Source organism: Musca autumnalis, unplaced genomic scaffold (genome assembly GCF_047663935.1).
Source record: "Musca autumnalis isolate F117 unplaced genomic scaffold, ASM4766393v1 scaffold_3, whole genome shotgun sequence".
In the NCBI taxonomy this organism is placed as follows: Eukaryota; Metazoa; Arthropoda; class Insecta; order Diptera; family Muscidae; genus Musca; species Musca autumnalis.
The window spans coordinates 145,892,597-145,912,277 of record NW_027411866.1 but is presented as its reverse complement, the minus strand read 5'-3'; the positions used below and the strand labels follow the sequence as shown (position 1 = coordinate 145,912,277).

At 31.4% G+C, this 19,681-nt stretch overlaps 2 protein-coding genes and 1 long non-coding RNA gene across 3 annotated transcripts; 2 read left to right on the top strand and 1 right to left on the bottom strand.

Annotated features, from left to right (window-relative positions):
- Positions 1 to 1,304: 1,304 nt before the first annotated feature.
- LOC141400210 (uncharacterized) lies at positions 1,305 to 2,014 on the bottom strand. Its single transcript, XR_012412104.1, has 2 exons — positions 1,492 to 2,014; positions 1,305 to 1,420 (listed from the first exon to the last, which is right to left on the bottom strand). It is a non-coding gene; the product is annotated as an uncharacterized lncRNA (long non-coding RNA).
- Positions 2,015 to 6,167: 4,153 nt separating this feature from the next.
- On the top strand, positions 6,168 to 9,577 carry LOC141397866 (transmembrane protein 185B-like). Its single transcript, XM_073974686.1, has 5 exons — positions 6,168 to 6,514; positions 6,603 to 6,779; positions 6,842 to 7,179; positions 7,250 to 7,380; positions 8,711 to 9,577. The coding sequence occupies exons 1-5, from the start codon at positions 6,477 to 6,479 to the stop codon at positions 9,092 to 9,094; spliced, it is 1,068 nt and encodes a 355-aa protein (XP_073830787.1). The 5' UTR covers positions 6,168 to 6,476; the 3' UTR covers positions 9,095 to 9,577.
- Positions 9,578 to 9,762: 185 nt separating this feature from the next.
- On the top strand, positions 9,763 to 19,499 carry LOC141398324 (transmembrane protein 185B-like). Its single transcript, XM_073975608.1, has 5 exons — positions 9,763 to 9,794; positions 10,333 to 10,587; positions 10,650 to 10,987; positions 11,058 to 11,188; positions 18,633 to 19,499. Exons 1-5 carry the CDS (start codon positions 9,763 to 9,765, stop codon positions 19,014 to 19,016), a joined length of 1,140 nt encoding a protein of 379 aa, XP_073831709.1. The 3' UTR covers positions 19,017 to 19,499.
- The last annotated feature ends 182 nt before the right edge of the window (positions 19,500 to 19,681 follow it).

Below are 19,681 nucleotides of genomic sequence, written 5' to 3'. Positions count from 1 at the left end.
CAGTTCCAAGATGGACTACGGCGTTTAATTGATAATAATCATGGTTTAATAAGAAAGGTTAGCCAAAGCTTTCTGTCAATTTAAATTTTTTCTTTCGACTATTCCTAAAACGTCAAAACAATATACACAATATGTGTATGTGTGTGTGCTGTTTGAATAATATGCCAAACAATTTTAAAAACAATCCAATTCAATGATTTTTAAAATTGTTTTTAGACCATTTGTATGGAAGAAATTGGTGAGATTTGCATTGAAACTATCAGTTTATCATATTCACAACTCGATTTTGTGGAGAAAACTTAACTCTTCATTCATTTTTCGCGTTTTTTATAAAATGCTCAAAAATGGTATTGTAACCCTGCGTTTACAAATGACAGGACAGTTGAGTTCATGTATTGATTGTCAAAATCCCACAACTTGCCTGTGTGACGTAGGCGTCCAGACAACTGCGAAAACAGTTGTAAAATTATGAATGAAATTCACCGATTTCTTTTTGTTTTCCGTTCACATATTTTGTTTTGTACATATTCTTTTGTTTTCAGCACATTTGAATTATCATCTCACTTCTTTTTCACAAAAAATGTCAAAAATTTGTCAACCCGGCTGTCTGTGAAAAACTGATGGACAGCTGAGAGACAAACGACAAATGTATGCATGTGTTAGTAAATCAGAGTTGTAATTGAAGACAAACTGGCTGGTGTAAACGCCTAGTAAACAAACCCACTTGTTGCTTTTGTGTTTACTAATATTGACGTTTTAGGAATTAAGTCCCAATTTACATTGGGCGAGTTTACTTGCGGCAATTGTCATTTGGTAGGAGAGAGAGGTGAGGCATATGGTAACCCTTTGCCTCTCAGCACCCTCTCTCACCTACAAACTGACAATTGCCGCAAGTAAACTCGCCTAATGTAAATTGGGACTAAGGAAAAACAAGGGTTCTATAGATTGTTGTCATTTAAATCTACCTCTTTACTTATACCATGATAATAATTAATTTAATACAAACTACATAACTTGTTAATGTATATATTTGTGTTATTTATTATACATATATTATTTTTACGCAAGGAAATGTCCAATGTAGATATGTATTATCGCATCATTGATGTTTATCAATAAAATAAATGGAAAGTATTCATGGCTACAACATTTTATTTATTTTTTTGCTAGGTGAAAACAACTTTCGGAGGTATGGACTCCGAAATGACACAATATTTATGCTGTTTATTTTCAATTTAATTAGGGAAGTGTTGTTAACCGCTCCGTTTATTGTATTTGTGTTAGCTATTTTGGGTTGAGGAAGGTTGGATCTCTTCGTTAAGGCAAACGACTGCAAATTCGGCAGATGACAAAACGACTAACATGGCCACCAGGAGCCAATTTCAACATGTTCCGCTTGTCAACACCCTCAATGTTTCACCTGTAACAATCATCACACATTTAATGCATAAATATAAACCCATTAATCTTCGCTCCAGCCCAATTACTTACCGACTTGTTCGCTGTGAGCATAAGGTTGACGCTTGTTACGGCACATCAATTGGTTGTTGTTATAGCAACCAAAAAAACATATGTATGTTCGTTGATGTATTATTTCAGTTAACAGGTTCTGGTTCCTCTGTTCCAGACTCAAAAATTCTGTAACCAGGACCACAAACAGTCATAACCATAAACAAAAAAAAATGCAGCGTATAGTGTGTCTCAATCCACATGCCGGATCATGGCATCAATTTGGGTGACTGCATCGTCCGGAACAGTTAATGTTTTCCGTGGCAGCTGGCTTTCGGCGTTCTTGTTCTTCTGTTGCGATGGATATTTCACAACTTTCTTTTACACAGGATTTTAGCGAATTTTCACAGCACTTTAATATATTCGCATTAGCCACGATTTCTATCACATCACACAACATTTTCTTTTGTCAACTTTTGGCAAATTACGAAAATATTTAATTCTGCTTTATATAAACAAATATTTCACAGAACGTAAACAAATAGTATGTCAGTATGTCAGTATGTTGTTATTGTTGTCATTGACATACAATTACAAAAACAACATTTATATTGTTTTTAGGCATGGTTGTATTTGGCAGCTCAAGGACGGGTTTTTCAAATGAGATTACCTTCTTATTCTGCCATGGTACATACGTTGACACTAACGTTTACAAACAAAAACAAATTTCTATGTGGTTTTGTTGAGTTGTATTTGTTGTAGTATTTACTTTACCTGGGGGCCTATTCTGTAACTTTTTAACAACTTTACTCATTGTTTATTTTACAACAATTTCATTTGTTTGTTTTATTGTTGTTACAAAAACAAAAAAATTTAAACAATATCGATAGTTTTTAAAAGCTAGTACACACGGTCCAACAAAACTGACAGTCATCGATGTCTATTTCGTTAATATCAAAGTCTAGCTGAATAATTACTTTCCTAATCACTAAATTATACCTTAAATGTTGTATTTCAATCATTTTTAGCTAACAAAAAGTTTTTATTTGCCAGAAAATTGCCGTAAAAGTACGCTGACTGTCAGTTTTGAATGCTAATGAGTATTCCCCTTAAAAGTTACAGAATAGGCCTACTGGTTTGTTCTACCATGGGCGTTTTTGTTCAAATTTCACTAAAAAAAGGAAACAAGAAGTGAGAAAGAATGAAACATGTTACTATGAATGGCGAATGGTGTCGCAGAAACGGGTTAATTCGTGTACGTCGCTCGGCAGACGAACAACGCAATTTAAACGCTCGTGGGAAAATGCTATTAGGGATTTTTAATTCCATAATATCGATAGACAAAACTATCTATCGATATTGATTTTTTTAAAAAATAATCTATACTATCGATAGTACCATCGATTTTTTTCCAGCTGTAGTGTATAATCAAACAATCTATAACCCTGCGTTTACAAATGACAGGACAGTTGAGTTCATGTATTGATTGTCAAAATCGCACAACTTGCCTGTGTGACGTAGGCGTCCAGACAACTGCAAAAACAGTTGTAAAATTTTGAATGAAAATCATCGATTTCTTTTTATTTTCCGTTCACATATTTTGTTTATGTCCATGTTCTTTTGTTTTCAACACATTTCAATTATTATTTCACCTATTTTTACAAAAATGCCAAAAATTTGTCTTCCTTTCTGTCTGTGAAAAAATGATGGACAGCTCGGAGACAAACGACAAATGTATGTATGTGTTAGTAAATCAGAGTTGTATTTGAAGACAAACTGTCTGGTGTAAACGCCTAGTAACGATAAACGGGAAAACAGCTTATGGCTATATTACACCATATGCTTTTTCACATGTATGACATCAGCTGGTCTATATATTATGGGTACTTTACACGATATGTTTTTTACATATGAGTTGTCACTTCTCCCGTACAAAATGTATACGCAAAGTGACAACTCATATGTAAAAAACATATCGTGTAAAGTACCAATTATATACCCAAAGTGACTACATACATGTGAAAAAGCATAAGGTGTAATATAGCCATTAATGATAGGTTTACATTTACGAAATCCATTCGTTTTCAACTGTCAATTCCATTGCTTAAAGCGGGGTACACACGATCAGTTTTGACTGTCGATTTTTCAGAAATATCGATAACTGTCAAACTGTCCAGCAACACCAAAATATTTTGTGGTTGTCAGATGACTGACAAAAATGAAAAGGCCACCTTCAAGCAACCAATTATTATTTGAGCAAAAGTGACATTCAAAACTGATTGTGTGTACCCCGTTTAAACGTAAAATGAAATTCAATGGATTTCAGATGAGTTTTCATTTGGTGCATAATGTCCAATTTACATTAGCATCTTTTTCGTCATTTAGAGCTGTTTCGTCATTTATTTGCTAAAACAGGCAACATTTTGCGTCATTTACCATACAAAAATAAATGACGATAGCTACGTCATTTATTCTAAACAACGCACGAAAACACCATACTATTATACGCAACCCTGCTTTTTCGTCGTAAACTACCAAAAAATGCAACTGTTTTATGATGTCTTTGTTTGTTTGTGTGTGTTGTAGAAAAACAAAAATACTCAAACGATGACAAAAGTGAAAATAAATTGTTAAAAAACTTGCAAAAATTATGTTTTTTTGTTTTTGGAATTAATTTAAGTTATTTGATACACCTTTGAGTTGTGAAATTCCTATTTTTCTGAATAAATATATTGTGTGCGTGTGTTTGTGTTATTGTATATGTGTGTGTGTGTGCGATTGTGTGCGTAAGCAAATGACGCAAAAAAACAGATGTAAATGCACTTCATTTGATTCTAGGATTTCGTAAAACGAAATCATTTAATGTGCAGATGTAAATTGGACTTAAGCAAAGGAATTGACAGTTGAAATCACTGGATTTCGTAAATGTACTATAACAGTGATGTTAACTTTAGCACATAAGATACCAATTTTAATTATTTAATTGTTTTCTCATGGTCTGTTCCTTTACTTAACACTATGTTTACATTTACGAAATCCACTCGATTTCAACTGTCAATTCCTTTCCCTATACGTCAAATGAAAACTCATCTGAAATCGACTGGATTTGATTTGACGTTTGAGCAATGGAATTGACAGTTGAAATCGAGTGGATTTCGTAAATGTAAACATAGTGTAAGACAAATGTAGTAAAAGTTGTAAACTGCTCCCATATGAATTATATAGTGTCTGAAGTAAAGGAACGCGAGTAAAAAGTGGTAAAACTTGAAGATTCTTGCACGTAAAGGAACAGAGCTTTAATCAATTTTTAAGAGTTTTTTTACATTTGTCACCATGGTAGAACAAATACAAGGTAAAGTTAATACTACAACAAATACAACTCGAACAACAACCACAAAGGAATTTGTTTTTGTTTGTAAACCTTAAGGGTTGTTTACACCATCTATCAATGTCGTATGAGATGTCAAATTTTCTACCTGCGAATGTTGTACACATAGTGTGACCACTATGAAAATTTTCATCTATCAAAATGATTTGGCAACTCATATGTAAATTTTTCATTTAGGGAGCGCTCTATTTGATACGGCATTCTCGTATGTAAACATAAATTTATCAGCTGTTTTCTGGCATTCTCAAAAAAAATTGAAAAACAAAATCTTTTAAAAAAGAAAATGGAAAGTTATGTATATTTAAGTATTTAGAAAAGTAAATAAAGGGTGTTTATAATGTTATTTTTAGATCGATTGGTCGAAAGGAGCAGTGTTGGAAATTATTGCTTTGTGGCAAAACATGAATGCCTCTATAACCCCAAAAACCTATTCTACCACATCAAACATGCTAGATATTCATTTTCCTTCAACCAAAATTAAAAATTTGGGCAAATTTGTAACTCAGCAATAAATGTAAACAATGACAAAAACAGCTGTTTTTATATTTATAGGTTATGTCATACGAAAATAACACTTGTAGGTATGAACGCACAAATTGAAAGTTGTATGGATGACGCCAATTTTGACAAACATAGAGAATGTCGAATGGGTGAAAGAAATGACAGCTCATATGACATTGATAGATGGTGTAAACAGCCCTTTAGTGTCAACGTAAATGTAAACAAAACAAGGAAATGTCTATAAATTATCGGAATTTAAAAAACTAATAATTTTTCACATTTGATTGAATATTTTGGAAAACATGAATGAAAACTCGTTAGATTTTCAATTTGAATGTTTCCATATCATTCCACTAAATGCATAATTTCTCGCAGAAAGTAGAATACTTGCAAAAATGTTTCGGGTCGCTGGTAATTCATTGAAAAAAGAGAAGATGTTTCAATCATTTGCTTTTGAAAACAAAAAAGCACATGTTTATTAGGGCTTCATTCTTTTCAAGTTTAAGAAAATACCACACATATTAACAAATATTGTACCGCCTCTATAAGCGGTGTTTTAGTGTGCGGCATGTCGTTCGGACCTGGAGGAGGTTACATGTCAATGATATGAAGCCGTCTTTATGGGAAATAGTTTTTTTTTCTGATGAATAAATTTTTTCTTCAAAAATATATATCCCTAATATACATCGAACATAGAAATAAATACATAAAATGTCGAATGGAATTTGACACTAACACTACAACCCAGTTCAGTCAGCTGGGTATTGCTGCTACCTTTTCTTGTTCTACCATGATTTGTCACAATAATTATTGGTATATTTTGCTTCCCAACAAAAAATCGTTAAAATGTCAACAGTACCAGCGATATTGACATCACTGTTATATATCATAATTTTACAACTGAGTGAACTATTTATTGAGGATTATTGAAGTAAAAATTAAAATTATACAATTTTAGTGTATTCCCACTGTTTAGTGTACCTCAGTATAATGCAGCACATATCAAGGAACATCATTGCTTCTTAAAAGAATAGTAGTTCCGGTTTCTCTAATATTTTAAGTGGAAAACTTGTTGCATGACCATAGCTCTACAATCCTTGAAATACTGTTGAGCTGTCCTCGCTGTTCCCAATGAACAATGAATCTACAATCCTTATTTAGAGATTTTAATCCCAGGTAAGCATCTCCAGCTAGCTATTATTAGATATTAATTACTATTTTGACGAGTGGTATTGCTTTTGTGTCTGTGTCCGTCTGCTTGCAGCAAATTCATTGTACACTGCAGTTTATTTACATTTGTGACGTTGTTTGCATTAAGATTAGATGGTTACATCGACTGGCCCTGGTATTTCATATTTACACCATTATGGATATGGAAGTCTATAGCGGCTTTGGGTGCTACAGTTGGTGCCATTGTATGGTGTCGTTATCCTCATTACAGGTAATGAATGCAATTTAATATCAAGTCTAGATTCAGTACTAATGTTTTTAAGCTCATTGCAGACTTGAAGGTGATTCCTATACCCAGTTTAAGGCCATGTTAATATCACTGTCCCTGCACCTAATATTGCTGATGTTTGAATTGTTGGCCTGTGATAATCTGACATCAAAACGCCATCTATGGGTATTGGTATTTATACCTCTGATCTTTGGCTCTGTGGCTAGTGTAGGAGCATGTGTGTGGGCTGTCAAGCATGATCGTTCATTTGAATTGGAACTATTTTTGGCAGTTAATGCATTGCAATTTGTATCACTACCGTTGAAGTTAGATCAATTTGTTACATGGAATTGGGAAGTAGTATTTGTTCCAATGTGGATTGTGATTTGCTTGAGCTTAGTTAGTAAGTATTGACCACAACGGTTGTGGATTATTGTCTAGCAAATATTGATGTTGTTCGTATCTATTTTTAGGTGTACTTTACAACATTATATTTTGTGGTATTATGATGAGAACTCCAGAAATTTCATTGCAACAGAAAAAGGCAGCATTAAATGCAGCCGTTGGTAATGTTTGCACAGTATTGCCGCTATTGTTTTTTCAGGTATGAATGTACTAATCTAGAATATTAAAAATGTTACTAGAGAGCAAGTCCAGATTACGGGCTTATTTGTGTTAGTTTAAAATCCTGTTATAAGGCCGAGTATCAAAATATTTACATCAGAATTTAATACTCAACACATAGTATCAAAGTCAGCTACGTTTGTACTTAAAAAAAATTAAAAAATCCACTTTTAATTTTCCTATGTTTCACGAAGGTCCAATTCTTATTCTAGCCTTTCATGAAAAAGTCGCTCCATGAAAAGTTTTTTTAAGTTTAAAAAAAAATTAAAAATGTTGTCTTAAAAAATCCAAGTTTTCAAAATCAATGTTTAAAATATTCCTTTTAAAACAACCAAATTTAGAAACAACATACTTTAAAAACCAACATCCTTTAAAAAAAATCCTACAAAAAAAGAGAGTTATTTTTAAATTAATTCCAAAAACATACAGGTAACTGTGTCGTTTTGAAAAAATCCAGATTTCGAAAAAAATATTCTTTAAAACAATTACGTTTTGAAAACATACTTTTGAAAAATATTCTTTAAAAAATCCACGTTTTGAAAAAATATTCTTTAAAAAATCCACCTTTTGGAAAAATAATCTTTAAAAAATCCACGTTTTGAAAAAATAATCTTTAAAAAATCCACGTTTGGAAAAAATAATCTTTAAAAAATCCACGATTTGAAAAAATAATCTTTAAAAAATCCACGTTTGGAAAAAATAATCTTTAAAAAATCCACGTTTTGAAAAAATATTCTTTAAAATATCCACGTTTTGAAAAAATAATCTTTAAAATATCCACGTTTTGAAAAAATAATCTTAAAAAGATCCACGTTTTGAAAAAAATAATCTTTAAAAAGATCCACGTTTTGAAAAAAATAATCTTTAAAAATCCACGTTTTTAAAAAATACTCTTTAAAAAAATCGACGTTTTGAAAAAATATTCTTTAAAAAATCCAAGTTTTGAAAAAATATTCTTTAAAAAATTTACGTTTTGAAAAAAAATTTCTTTAAAAAATCCACGTTTTGAAAAAATATTCTTTAAAAAGTCCACGTTTTGAAAAAATATTCTTTAAAAAAACAACGTTTTGAAAAAATATTCTTTAAAAAACCACGTTTTGAAAAAGTATTCTTTAAAAAATCCAAGTTTTGAAAAAATCATACTTTAAAAAATCTACGTTTCAAAAATAGATGCTTTAAATATTGCACGTTTTGAAAAAAAATGTTCTTTACAAAATCCATGTTTTGAAAAAACATTCTTTAAAAAATCTGCGTTTTGTGATTTGAGTATCTGATTATCCTTTGTAATAATTAATATTTCTTGCTTTCAGGTGGTGATCTGCGACAAACTTGAGGGCGAATTGAAATTCCCCTATATTGTGATCTTCTCTCCCCTTTTGGCCTCCATATTCGCCCTTATTGTCCTAAGTTTCAGTGCAAAGGGTGGCAACAAATGGTGGTTTGGTATACGGAAATCCTTCAGTCAATTCTTACTTTCCGCCATGCCGTTCCTGCAAGAATATGGTAATATTTCCTATCATGCCGAGACTAGCAGCAATGCTCAACAATCCCAGCCATTGGATGGTAGTTCATCATCATCAAGTACTGCCCATTTGGGTGATTTCGACAAACACATGAAGAAGAGTAAAAAATCGGCTAAAAATGATAACATGAAGCCGGTAGTTCCAATAATTAGTATTGATTTACCCGATTAAATACAAAGGCACCTTGTATGAGTGTGCAAAGGAATGTTTTTTTTTTAGATGAGACCACACGTACTAATATAGTTGTATTACTCAGTTTTTTTAATGTGTTTTTTAATACTTTCATATTTCATTCATTGATTAGGTTTTAAAAGAGAATATAAGAATTGAAAAAGTTTGGTTATGGTGGTGTGCGTGTGTATGTTTCATAGAGTAATTGATTTTGTAGAACAGTATTTCTAAAGAAAAATATATTTTTTATTTGAATCGCCAGCCGCACTTTTTCTTCTTTTCTGTTATAGAAAATGTATCGAAGGAATCTCTCTAAATAAAAAATTTTTCATAAATAAACTCTATATTTTATTAAGAGTATCAATTTTTTGTAGCATATAAAAACATACCAATAATGTTGCATCATATAAATACATACACGCATATAGTTTTAAGGATTTATGTAGTAGAAAATAGTAAATTAACAAACAAAATGTAAATAAATGTTTCTTTTATTGGAAAGAAAGGAATGGAATTGGGAAGAGATATAAAGTAATGGGTCTGTATAGGAATTCTGTCGACTCAAAAGTTGGTAAAATTTCATTTGTTTTTGTAAAATTTCTTTTATTTTGCTTTTGTAATAACTACAGCACAATAAAATGAACATTTTTTTTATAAAAAGTTACTGAATGGGCCACCTGATTTTCTATTGTAATGCATTGTGAGAGTGAGAGAGTGAAGAGAGAGTTCCCCACTATTGCAATTTCATAATATTACTCTAGCATGGAACTCGACTTAAGAACCCCTAGTTTCATGAACGAATACAAAGCAACTGACGATTCGGAACCAGTGACCTATTTTATAACTTTTAACAACTATCGATATTGTTAAAATTTATTTTGTTTTTGTAACAACTACAAAACAAACAAATGAAATTGTTGTAAAATAAACATTTAGTAAAGTTGTTAAAAAGTTACAGAATAGGGGGGGCTGGTATTTATGTAAGATTTACAGATTTGGTATGTTCTAATACCTATAGTAAAATTTTATGATGACCAATTTTGTAGAAGATTTTGAACTGACATGATCAGATTTTTAAGAAGTTTTTAAATGAATTTCTAAAAAATAACCAAAAAGTTCCATTGATCCGCGTGAGTTTTAACAAACTTTAAAAAATCCGCGTATTGAAAAAATAAACTAAAAACACGTTTAAAAAAAAATAAACCTAAGAAAAACCAAATTAAAAAAAACCAACCCAGTTCGAAATTTTTTCGAAATATTAATTACTATTTTGACGATGTGGTATTGCTTTTGTGTCTGTGTCCGTCTGCTTGCAGCAAATTCATTGTACACTGCAGTTTATTTACATTTGTGACGTTGTTTGCATTAAGATTAGATGGTTACATCGACTGGCCCTGGTATTTCATATTTACACCATTATGGATATGGAAGTCTATAGCGGCTTTGGGTGCTACAGTTGGTGCCATTGTATGGTGTCGTTATCCTCATTACAGGTAATGAATGCAATTTAATATCAAGTCTAGATTCAGTACTAATGTTTTTAAGCTCATTGCAGACTTGAAGGTGATTCCTATACCCAGTTTAAGGCCATGTTAATATCACTGTCCCTGCACCTAATATTGCTGATGTTTGAATTGTTGGCCTGTGATAATCTGACATCAAAACGCCATCTATGGGTATTGGTATTTATACCTCTGATCTTTGGCTCTGTGGCTAGTGTAGGAGCATGTGTGTGGGCTGTCAAGCATGATCGTTCATTTGAATTGGAACTATTTTTGGCAGTTAATGCATTGCAATTTGTATCACTACCATTGAAGTTAGATCAATTTGTTACATGGAATTGGGAAGTAGTATTTGTTCCAATGTGGATTGTGATTTGCTTGAGCTTAGTTAGTAAGTATTGACCACAACGGTTGTGGATTATTGTCTAGCAAATATTGATGTTGTTCGTATCTATTTTTAGGTGTACTTTACAACATTATATTTTGTGGTATTATGATGAGAACTCCAGAAATTTCATTGCAACAGAAAAAGGCAGCATTAAATGCAGCCGTTGGTAATGTTTGCACAGTATTGCCGCTATTGTTTTTTCAGGTATGAATGTACTAATCTAGAATATTAAAAATGTTACTAGAGAGCAAGTCCAGATTACGGGCTTATTTGTGTTAGTTTAAAATCCTGTTATAAGGCCGAGTATCAAAATATTTACATCAGAATTTAATACTCAACACATAGTATCAAAGTCAGCTACGTTTGTACTTAAAAAAAAATTAAAAAATCCACTTTTAATTTTCCTATGTTTCACGAAGGTCCAATTCTTATTCTAGCCTTTCATGAAAAAGTCGCTCCATGAAAAGTTTTTTATTTATTTATTTATTATTATTATAAACTTATAGTAAATATAAGAGTATTATATACAGTAAAAAGCATTAGCTACTATGGCCATCAGCTATATACATATATACAATATAAATTCGAAAGAGTTGAACAATTTTTTTAAATAGTTATGTTATTCTGCTTTATGTACTGAAATATATTATCAATATTTAGGTTGTTTATGTTTTGAAGCATATTGAATCCTTGGTTTTGTAAGAGGCGTCGTTGTTGTTGAGATAATAATCTGCATGTTTGGAGTATATGTTTAACGGTAACCACATCACCGCACTTCGGACATTTGTTATCTGCGTTTTTGTTGATTAGATATTGATGGGTTGTAACAGTGTGCCCCATCCGTAAACGAGAAAAAATTCTAATTTTCTTTTTATCAATATTTGTGGGGTAAATTGCAACTTGATTATGTGGGTTGACATCTGTGTAGTGATAATGTTGGAACTGAGCCATATTGACTATGTGTAGCTTAAATAAGTTTGCTGATATGTGTGCTTTTAGATCGAGTCTTTCAATGATAATATCCTCGATAAGTGGTGCGATGCAGGCATTCTTTGCAGCATTGTCAGCGAAAACATTACCTGGTATTCCGACGTGACCAGGAATCCAAGCTAGCTTTATCTTACCCATATTAGATATGAGTAGGTCCCTTATTTTATTAATACCCGACCATTTAGTGTTGGATATATTAGTAATGCTCCTTATTGCCGATAGACTATCAGATAAAATCAGTGTTTTCTTTTTGGTTTCCAAAGCAATATTGATGGCTTCTAAGATACATGCAACTTCACCAGTGAAGATTGAACTAAATTTTGATAAAACTTTAGATGCTAATAGCTTTCCATCGCAATCAACTACAGCATATGCTGTAGCGGAATTATTTTTAGAAGCATCTGTGAAAAGTTGATACCAATCACCATGTTGCGACATAAGCTCATTGAAATGTGTTAAATAGATTTCATTAGGTGTATTATCCTTTTTGTGCAGGGATAGTGACATATTGCAAGAATTCTCCGATAACATCCATACAGGGTACCTTGTAATATAATTTGTTATTCTGCCCTTAAAATTCACAATATTATTGTTTATACATTCATAAAATACAGATGGCACCTTGGGCTTCCTCTTTGAGGATAAAATTTTTTTAACATCTTCATCTATAATCGATGAATTTATGGAAAGAATTTTAGGTAATAGTCGATTCAGGATCTCAATATACCTTTCCTCCAAAGGCGGCAGTCCAGATTCTATAAAAAGAATTTTAATCGGCGTTGTCCGATAAGCAAATAGACTAGATCTTATGCATCCATGGTAAATTGATTTTATATATTTCAATGTGGAATTTGGACTGTTTCCAAATATGTAGAAACCATAATCGATTTTGCTTAAAATAAGCGTTTTTACCAGGTAGGTGAGTGTATTGATATGGGTATAACATTTGCTGGATAAATATTTGATTATGTTAGCTCTAGGAATAAGATCTTTTTTTAGTTTTAAGATATGTTTTTTCCAGCGATAATTTTTTTCAAATGTTAATCCAAGAATTTTTAGTTCATTTACGTATGGAAAAGTTATATTGTTGACTGTAAAGTTATGGGGATGGCAATTATGTTTTCTGCAGATGTGTAGAATAGATGATTTTGAAGATGATATTTTTGCTCCAGAAAATTTACACCAATTCATTATTTCAGCGATTATTTTTGAAAAGGTATCATTTGTACTATTGTTGTCTCTTTCTTGGCTTAATATGTACACATCATCCGCGTAAAGACAATGGTAAATTTTATTGTATTTGTTAATTATGAGGCTTATATGATTAAAAGCTATTTGAAAAAGGATTACTGAAAGAGGTGATCCTTGTGGTATTCCATTTTTTAAGGTGAATCTCTGCGAGAGATAATTATTTATTTTAACTCTAAATGTTCGACCTGTTAAAAATGATTTAATAAAGTTTAACATCTTAGATCCACAGCCCCATGATGTCAATGTATCAAGAATAACATGAATGCCCACACGATCGAAAGCCTTTTCAAAATCTATTGCTAGTATAGATGTATGGTTTTTGGTTGATAGAGCTTTTGTTGCAAAGAAATCAATATGGAGTAAAGCGTCATCACATCCTTGTTTTGCCTTAAAAGCCACTTGGTTTACTGTTATGAGTTTCCTGGTTTTTAAGAACCATGCCAGGCGATTTGAAATTACGCGTTCGAGTAGTTTTGAAATACATGGCAACAATGATATTGGCCTATAGCTGGAAAAGAGGTTTTTGTTTTTGTTGGGTTTTGGGATCGCGACAACTATTGCTGATTTCCATGAAAAAGGTATAACTCCTGTGTTAAACACGAGATTGTACAACGAAAGAAGTTTTTCCTTACTGTAACTGGAAAAATTTTGTAGCATAGAATATGTTATCCGATCATGCCCGGGTGTATTTCCTTTAGCTTTATTTAAAGCTATGGCTAACTCAGAGCTGGTTATGGAGTTCTCTATAATCAGTGCTTGTCTGTTCCTTGCATTATTAGAGAAATGGTTAGGAATATCATTTTTTGACAGCCGGAAATCCGTACAGAAATTAGAATCAGCAGATTCGTTAGACCATTGTTCACCAAATAAATTGGCGATGTCAATGGGGTCGTTTAGAATGCCATTATTGGTTTCCATTGCTGTAAAGGTCTGTGATGTGTTTCGGTTGGATATTCTGTTTACTTTGTTCCATATGTTAGATAGAGGGGAATCTCTGCTGATGGTGCTGGTAAAGCGCATAAAACAGATAGCCTTCGCTTGCTTTAGATTTCTTATAGAGAATTAAATTGTCGCGTGTTGGACTTTTCCGGAATATACGAAATTTTCTGACCTTGTCTTGACGGTAAGTATGTAGGTTTAGGTTCCACCAAGGGACATAGTGTTTGTTGTTGGTTTTTTTCATTGGTATGTTTAATGCTGCTGCTTTTCTTATAGCCTTGGTTATTGTGCCATTGATTTTATTTGGGTTTTTCTCAAAACATTTGTTTTCCAATTCATTGTCGACAGTAGTTGAATATGTCCGCCAATTTGCCCTTTTAAAGTTATATTTTGGGGTAAGTTTTACAGACGACCAATTGGAGTTTGTTAGGACAGTGGTCACTATAGGAAAGTGATCACTGCTATACAGATTATCAATTGTTTCACTGGATGCAATGGGTAGAAGATTTGCAGAACAGCATGTTATGTCTATATTTGTGAAAGAATTAAAGGTAGATAAATGTGTAGGATTGCCATCGTTTAATATACACATATTATGCATGTTCAGGGCATGTTCGAGAATGACACCCCTGGTATTATTTTTTGCTGAACCCCATAATATATTCCAGCAATTAACATCACCCATGAGCAGAACAGGTGTTGTAACATTATCGAAAAGTGAGGTAATGTCATTAATATCGAACGATTCATTCGGATGTATATAAACCGAAATTATGGTTATCTTTATATTTAACATCACTTCCATAACAATATTTAAGAGTTTTGAAGAATTGTAAATCCTCTTGTGTGGGATATTATTTTTAATAAAAACAGCTAATCCACTTTTTGCATTGATGTTCGATGGGTGGTTAGCTGAGTAGGTGGTGAATGAATTTGGGCCTATTGGATGGCATTGATAAGGAATGTGAGTTTCCTGTAGGGAGATAAAGTGAGGCCGTCGATCCTGTATCAATAATTGGAGATCTGTATAATTGTTGATTAATCCTTTTATGTTCCACTGTAAGATGTTAAAATTAATCATTAGAGAGGAAAAAAAATAATAAAATAGTGTAAAACACTATTATGTCATTGAGACATCATCAGCGTCGTCAACAGCTGATCGTCTTGCAGTTATTTTTGCCGATATGTATTTATTTGTATCTATATCTGATAAGTTTGATGTTGTATTGCTCATAGGTTTTGAGATACTACATTTGGTGTTGTTGTTTTTTAGCGTTTCAATTTTTGAGTGAAATTTATTTATTAGTTCTTGGTGTTCTGCATTTATTGCTTCTGTTGTGGTGGTTTGTTTGTTTGTTTTTGGGTTCTTTTCATTTGGTTGTGCTTGGTTTGAGTTAGATTGTTGTGATGTTTGTTTGGAGTTGACTTGTTGTGCTGCTTGGCTTGTACTTGGTTGGGGTGGTGATGAGTTCGATGTTGTTGTGTGATTTTCGTTGTTGTTGGAAATCTGTGACTCCATGTTAGAGAGAGTATTGGCATTGTTAGATTTGTTGTTAAATGTTATTTTCTTTTTTCGCACTTCCATTGCCTCTGAGAGACTTTCTGTTGGTATATCGGTTGGTGTTATTTTTGGGGTATTATTGAGGGCTTCTTTAAAAGAGCATTTGTTTTGTATTTTGTGCTTGAGTACCGTTTTTCTTTGTAGGAATTCTGGGCAGTTTTTGTTGGTGGCTCTATGCTGATGATTGCAATTGATACATTGAACTTTAGTACAGGGTGTTGGATCGTGAACAGCTGATGCACATACTTCACATGTAATAGAGTTCTTGCAGAATTTCTTGGTGTGACCTAATTTGAAGCAATTTTTGCATTGTATCGGATTTGGGATATATTCTTTCACCATACAAGTAATTATTCCAATTTCCACAGTTTTAGGCACTTCGTATAAGTTGAAACTCAGTATGTGTGAAGGGGTATTTGATACCACACCATCATTAAACCTCGTAATTTTTTGGCAATCGACAACACCTTGTGACTTCAGACCATTAACAATTTCTTCTGGGGAAAGGTCAGTTAGCAAATCGCAGCGTAAAAATCCTTTAACAATATTTAGGGTTGGATGATAGATGCATTCAACAGGACATAAACCAGCAAGATTTGTTGTTTTTATAAAACGATTAGCTTGAGCCTCATTTTTCGTCAAAAAGAGGAGATTTCCGTCTCTTGTGAAAATCGTTTTTAATGTTGGTTCAGCCGAAATTCCTTGAATAGCTTTGGAGATTAGGAAGATGTTGAAAGATTTCAGGGTTTTTTCTGGATGTTTACTTTTCATCAGCACATATTTGGGACAGGATTGATATTTGGATTTTTGTTGAACCAAACCCGGAAAATCCAAAGAATTTCCCAAGGTTACAGTTCCTGTTTTTTGTTTTTTCCTTCTTGGGGAGGTTCCCCCTCCAGGATCTAGGATCCCGTAATAGTTTCCTCCAGAGGAGGATGCCATGTTAAAACACTAGCAGATATCACTTATGAGTTCTTTTGTATGCACGAAAAAAATAATAACGTTGTTGTTGTTGAAAAAGTTTACTGTGCGCGCTTGTTAAGAATAGTAGACCGTTCACAACAAGTGTTGAGAGTAAACTGTTCTGAAAAGTTTTTTTAAGTTTAAAAAAAAATTAAAAATGTTGTCTTAAAAAATCCAAGTTTTCAAAATCAATGTTTAAAATATTCCTTTTAAAACAACCAAATTTAGAAACAACATACTTTAAAAACCAACATCCTTTAAAAAAAATCCTACAAAAAAAGAGAGTTATTTTTAAATTAATTCCAAAAACATACAGGTAACTGTGTCGTTTTGAAAAAATCCAGATTTCGAAAAAAAATATTCTTTAAAACATTTACGTTTTGAAAACATACTTTTGAAAAAATAATCTTTAAAATATCCACGTTTTGAAAAAATAATCTTAAAAAGATCCACGTTTTGAAAAAAATAATCTTTAAAAATCCACGTTTTGAAAAAATAATCTTTAAAAAATCCACGTTTGGAAAAAATAATCTTTAAAAAATTTACGTTTTGAAAAAAAATTTCTTTAAAAAATTTACGTTTTGAAAAAATATTCTTTAAAAAGTCCACGTTTTGAAAAAATATTCTTTAAAAAACAACGTTTTGAAAAAATGCTCCTTACAAAATCCACGTTTGGAAAAAATAATCTTTAAAAAATCCACGTTTGGAAAAAATAATCTTTAAAAAATCCACGTTTTGAAAAAATATTCTTTAAAATATCCACGTTTTGAAAAAATGATCTTTAAAATATCCACGTTTTGAAAAAATAATCTTAAAAAGATCCACGTGTTGAAAAAAAATAATCTTTAAAAATCCACGTTTTTAAAAAATACTCTTTAAAAAAATCCACGTTTTGAAAAAATATTCTTTAAAAAATTTACGTTTTGAAAAAATATTCTTTAAAAAATTTACGTTTTGAAAAAATATTCTTTAAAAAATTTACGTTTTGAAAAAAAAATTTCTTTAAAAAATCCACGTTTTGAAAAAATATTCTTTAAAAAGTACACGTTTTGAAAAAATATTCTTTAAAAAAACAACGTTTTGAAAAACTGCTCCTTAAAAAATCCACGTTTTGAAAAATGTTCTTTAAAAATCCACGTTCTGAAAGAATATTCTTTAAAAAATCAACGTTTTGAAAAAGTATTCTTTAAAAAATCCACGTTTTGAAAAAATATTCTTTAAAAAATCCACGTTTTGAAAAAATATTCTTTAAAAAATCCACCTTTTGGAAAAATAATCTTTAAAAAATCCACGTTTGGAAAAAATAATCTTTAAAAAATCCACGTTTTGAAAAAATAATCTTTAAAAAATCCACGTTTGGAAAAAATTATCTTTAAAAAATCCACGTTTTGAAAAAATATTCTTTAAAATATCCACGTTTTGAAAAAATAATCTTTAAAATATACACGTTTTGAAAAAATAATCTTAAAAAGATCCACGTTTTGAAAAAAATAATCTTTAAAAATCCACGTTTTTAAAAAATACTCTTTAAAAAAATCCACGTTTTGAAAAAATATTCTTTAAAAAATCCAAGTTTTGACAAAATATTCTTTAAAAAATTTACGTTTTGAAAAAAAATTTCTTTAAAAAATCCACGTTTTGAAAAAATATTCTTTAAAAAGTCCACGTGTTGAAAAAATATTCTTTAAAAAAACAACGTTTTGAAAAAATGCTCCTTAAAAAATCCACGTTTTGAAAAATTTTCTTTAAAAAATCCAAGTTTTGAAAAAAATCATACTTTAAAAAATCTACGTTTCAAAAATATATGCTTTAAATATTGCACGTTTTGAAAAAAAATGTTCTTTACAAAATCCATGTTTTGAAAAAACATTCTTTAAAAAATCTGCGTTTTGTGATTTGAGTATCTGATTATCCATTGTAATAATTAATATTTCTTGCTTTCAGGTGGTGATCTGCGACAAACTTGAGGGCGAATTGAAATTCCCCTACATTGTGATCTTCTCTCCCCTTTTGGCCTCCATATTCGCCCTTATTGTCCTAAGTTTCAGTGCAAAGGGTGGCAACAAATGGTGGTTTGGTATACGGAAATCCTTCAGTCAATTCTTACTTTCCGCCATGCCGTTCCTGCAAGAATATGGTAATATTTCCTATCATGCCGAGACTAGCAGCAATGCTCAACAATCCCAGCCATTGGATGGTAGTTCATCATCATCAAGTACTGCCCATTTGGGTGATTTCGACAAACACATGAAGAAGAGTAAAAGATCGGCGAAAAATGATAACATGAAGCCGGTAGTTCCAATAATTAGTATTGATTTACCCGATTAAATACAAAGGCACCTTGTATGAGTGTGCAAAGGAATGTTTTTTTTTTAGATGAGACCACACGTACTAATATAGTTGTATTACTCAGTTTTTTTAATGTGTTTTTTAATACTTTCATATTTCATTCATTGATTAGGTTTTAAAAGAGAATATAAGAATTGAAAGAGTTTGGTTATGGTGGTGTGCGTGTGTATGTTTCATAGAGTAATTGATTTTGTAGAACAGTATTTCTAAAGAAAAATATATTTTTTATTTGAATCACCAGCCGCACTTTTTCTTCTTTTCTGTTATAGAAAATGTATCGAAGGAATCTCTCTAAATAAACAATTTTTCATAAATAAACTCTATATTTTATTAAGAGTATCAATTTTTTGTAGCATATAAAAACATACCAATAATGTTGCATCATATAAATACATACACGCATATAGTTTTAAGGATTTATGTAGTAGAAAATAGTAAATTAACAAACAAAATGTAAATAAATGTTTCGTTTTTTTTTGGAATAAAAGGAATGGCATTGGGAAGAGATATAAAGTAATGGGTCTGTATAGGAATTCTGTCGATTCAAAAGTTGGTAAAATTTCATTTGTTTTTGTAAAATTTCTTTTATTTGGCTTTTGTAATAACTACAGCACAATAAAATGAACATTTTTTTTATAAAAAGT

Bases quoted from the DNA above. Each gene is read 5' to 3' on its own strand.
- LOC141397866 (XM_073974686.1), top strand. From the start codon at position 6,477: ATGAATCTACAATCCTTATTTAGAGATTTTAATCCCAG. The intron at 6,515-6,602 runs GTAAGCATCTCC...GTCTGCTTGCAG, and splicing joins TTTAGAGATTTTAATCCCAG to CAAATTCATTGTACACTGCA. The intron at 7,381-8,710 runs GTATGAATGTAC...TCTTGCTTTCAG, and splicing joins TGCCGCTATTGTTTTTTCAG to GTGGTGATCTGCGACAAACT.
- LOC141398324 (XM_073975608.1), top strand. From the start codon at position 9,763: ATGGGCCACCTGATTTTCTATTGTAATGCATT. The intron at 9,795-10,332 runs GTGAGAGTGAGA...AAACCAACCCAG, and splicing joins ATTTTCTATTGTAATGCATT to TTCGAAATTTTTTCGAAATA. The intron at 11,189-18,632 runs GTATGAATGTAC...TCTTGCTTTCAG, and splicing joins TGCCGCTATTGTTTTTTCAG to GTGGTGATCTGCGACAAACT.